The sequence below is a fragment of the Corvus brachyrhynchos genome, unplaced genomic scaffold, assembly GCF_000691975.1.
Source record: "Corvus brachyrhynchos isolate BGI_N302 unplaced genomic scaffold, ASM69197v1 scaffold661, whole genome shotgun sequence".
Lineage (NCBI taxonomy): Eukaryota > Metazoa > Chordata > Aves > Passeriformes > Corvidae > Corvus > Corvus brachyrhynchos.
In genome coordinates, this window is record NW_008236246.1 from 352,320 (window position 1) to 355,893 (window position 3,574).

The following is a 3,574-nucleotide window of genomic DNA, read 5'->3' on the forward strand; positions in this document are numbered from 1 at the left end:
CCCCCTCCCCCACCCCGCCCGGGCCCTTCCCCAGCCCCATGCTGGCCCCAGACCCCACAGGCAGGAGCTGCAGCTCACCTTGAGGAGAAGGCAGGCAGTAAAATGCAGTCTCCAGCCAGCCGTGACACCAAGGTGACAGATAAGAAAGTGATTCTCAGGCTCCCTGTCTCCTTTAGAAAGGGTCGGAGCCAGGCATCCCAGTGACCTGTGGGATCCTTCCTGTGGCAGGACTCAGCTGCAGCCTGCAGGGCCCCTCCTGGCCTCAAGGCCACCAGTACAGACAGAGGCTGGGGCAGAGGCAGCACTCACACCCGGCAGGGAAAGGGTTCTCGGCTCTTGCATTTATTTACAAGGACCTGACAGATGACACCCACAGCCCCTGAGCTGGACAGCTGTGTGAGCAGCCAGCCTGGGAGCCATGGCCAGGCACGAAGATGGCAGGAGCAGAGTGGAAAGGGCTGGCAAGATCCACACCAGCAGCAAGTGGGGCCAGGGAGGCCTGGCCAGTGTGCGTGCCTCATGTGGAAGACTCGCTCCACTTCGGTCCCCAGCTGGATCTCACACACCTGGATCAGCCCTGGCTCCGATCCACATCCCCCAGGAATGTGGGTGCTGGGTCATGGGCGCACTCCAGGCGGGGGCCTGTCACCAAAGCAGCCCCAAGGGTGGTTTGGGGTCTGTTCCAGAGTGGACACATGGGGCAGGCTGGCGGGACATGGGCTGAGCCTCTGCTCCTTCAGGCAGGAGAAAGCCCTCGGCTGTGGTGTGTGGATTGAGCCTGACCTGGACACAGCCTGCAGAGCTGAGCCTCACCTGAAGGTGCTGCACCCCAGCAGCATCACACACAGCCCCAGACTGGCTCTGGCTCCCACGGGAGCCCTGCTGGGAGCAGGGATGGAACAGGCACCACACGTCTGTGGCTCATGGCAGCTGCAGCACAGCCCTGTGTCCCCAGAGCCCTGTGTGAGCTGTGGCTGCTCAGTCCCACGGCTCCCTGGGCAGCTCCAGCAGCTCCATTTAGCACAGCCAGCATGGACGCTCTCCTCAGCACAAGCTGTGCTCAGCACAAGACCTGTCACTGCTCCCTGCAGCATCCCCAGCTGCTGCTGGATCAGTCTGGGCTGCCCTGGCACTGGCACTGGCATGGACACTGCTGCATCCTCACGTCTGGCCTGGCTGCTCCTCGGCCGTGTCCTCGAGGGCCGGACAAAGGCCAGCTGCAATCCAAGTGAGCCACAAAGCCAAGGCTTGCTCCTGGAAACTCGGGCTTCCCCATCTTTCTCCTGACCTGTCCCACACCACATGTGCCTTGTCCTGGTCAGTCCTGGGCACTTTGGCTCTGCCTCAATCCCCAAACCACAAACCCTTCGCAGGATGGGCAGGCGACGTGGTGGCTACTGTGGCTGCTCAGTGCTTCAAGCCTCCCGTGGGACCATCAGCTCTAGTGAGGGAACAGGAGGCCATGTCTGCTTTAAATTAACTGTGGAGTTGTCATCTTGGTGGGGTTAGAAGTGCTTTTCATGCCCAAGGTGCTGCTCATCTCTCTGCAGAGAGGCCAGCAAAAGGTTTGTGTGCCCAAGCTGCTCTAGAGGGACTTGTGAGAGCCTGACTTGGTTCCAGAAAGTAATTTCAGCCATTCAGAGTCACATTCAACTCAGAAACCTTAAAGAGCCCATGAAGGCCTGGGCTCTGACCCCCCAAGCCCTGCTCCACAACAGCACTTTATGTTCAGTGACGTGGTCTGTGCGATGAACAGCCGCGTCCAGCCCTGTCCCAGTGCCCCACACAGGCCCAGTGAGACTGTCCCTCTCCCCCTGTTATGCCTGGCGTTGTGCAGCTTGTCCTGGCTGTGGGAGCATGTCTGGGATGGAGGTGTCCAGCGGTGGGGAATGCCTGTGATGTGCTAAAACAGAGGCCACCAAGCCAAGGGCTGCCTGGCATGAACTGGTAAGGGAGGGCTGTGAAGGAATTGTGTTGCTTATTCCCACTACATTTCAGGGGAAGGTCCAGCAATGTCCCCAGTTCCCCATGATCCTACAGGTCCCAGGATCATGGGCGTGTGCCATCCCTCACATCTGCTCACACTCCTCTTCCTCCTGCAGGTGCCTCAGGGGGAGTGGAACAACACGCTGTCCCGGGACAAGGACAGCGAGATCCCGTGCCGGCGCATGCGGAGCGGGAGTTACATCAAAGCCATGGGGGATGACGACAGTGAAGACTCAGAAACCAGCCCCAAACCATCCCCGAAAACTGCAGCTCGGAGGCAGAGTTACCTCAAGGCCACCCAACAGTCCCTGAGTGAGCAGAGCACCACACAAAGGTAACGCTGGAGCTCCTCTGGGAGCTCTGCGCGGGTCCTCAGGGCCATCCTGGAGCAGCCCTTGGGGTCTGGCCAGCAGCAGCACCCCACAGAGGCCCCGTGTGGGATCAGAGCCCAGCAGGGCTCCTGCACCCCAGCTCTAACAGAGAGATGAGGAGACAAGCGGGACAGGAGAAGATGTGGCAGAGGAATGGAGAGAGCTCCCCTCCCTGGTGTTAGGAGCTGCTCCAGGTCCCTGTCCCCTCAGCCATGGGGAGAGCACTCCTCTGATGGAGCTGTGGGGATTTCCTCTCTGAGCATCTTCTGCTCTGGGGGAATGCAGAGATCCCAATGCCAAGATGCCACTTGGACCTGGAAGCTGCTCACCCGGCATGGCTGAGGGCACTCGGCCCGCTGGGGCTATGCCTGGAGCTGCTCTGCTCCAGAGGTTTCCAGGGACCCTGTGACCAGCCAGAAGGTTGGCACATTGGGCTGGATGATATCCTGAGGAGCTGAGAGGTTTGGCACCAGGTATCGAGGGAGGAAGACTCACAGTGGTTTGAACCAGACCAAGCCGGGGGAGCAGAGCAGGAGCTTTGCTGGGCCAGAGGTGGCTCCTGCAGGACGGGCTCTGTGTGACCCGGGCAGTGATGCTCTGTCCTCAGCAGCTGCTGCACATCCCGGGACAAGGTACCTGGGGGCTGTCAGTGCTCCGAATGCTGCAGCTTCGGCGGCTGTGAGTGGTTCGGAGGGACAGGAAGGAGCAGGAGCCACTGGGGGTGAACTGCTGAGGCCCAGCACACAGAGGGAAGTGGGATGCAGGCAGTGTGGGGACCCCTCACAGAGCCTTCACACTGACATCAGGTGCTGCTTTCTGCTGGGAGATGGTGACAAAATCAGCTCTGGGGAGCCCTGGAAATGCCTGTTCTGGATCCATCCCTGTTCCGAGCCTTCACATCCACCTCAGGGGAGCAGAGTGGGGTCATGGGGTCTCTGGTGAAAAATACCACATAGAGAGTCTGGGGCTCCTTCTGCCCTGGGCATTGTCCATCCAGACCACGTCCACCGGGATGTGGCCTGCCCTGAGCCCTGGGCGCAGCCAGAGCCGGGACAATGCTGGGAATGGTCTGGGGAGCGGCGGGACCGCAGGGATGCGGCCGCGGGGGGCTCTGGGCAGGGCCCGTCCCTACAGGAGCTCTGCGGGGCAGAACCCTGCGGGGCGGAGGGGGCTCCGCTGCGGGACCCTGCCCGGGACAGAACCGGAGCCCGAACCGG

At 61.2% G+C, this 3,574-nt stretch overlaps 1 protein-coding gene across 3 annotated transcripts in view; it reads left to right on the forward strand.

The window, feature by feature from the left end:
- Positions 1 to 3,574, forward strand: part of LOC103624268 (disks large-associated protein 4-like) — a 135,556-nt gene that overhangs the window by 86,910 nt on the left and 45,072 nt on the right. For all 3 annotated transcript variants that reach the window (XM_017746953.1, XM_017746954.1, XM_017746955.1), the window contains one exon: positions 2,103 to 2,320. In XM_017746953.1, coding sequence (XP_017602442.1) covers positions 2,103 to 2,320 — 218 coding nt within the window. The remainder of the gene's footprint in view (positions 1 to 2,102; positions 2,321 to 3,574) is intronic.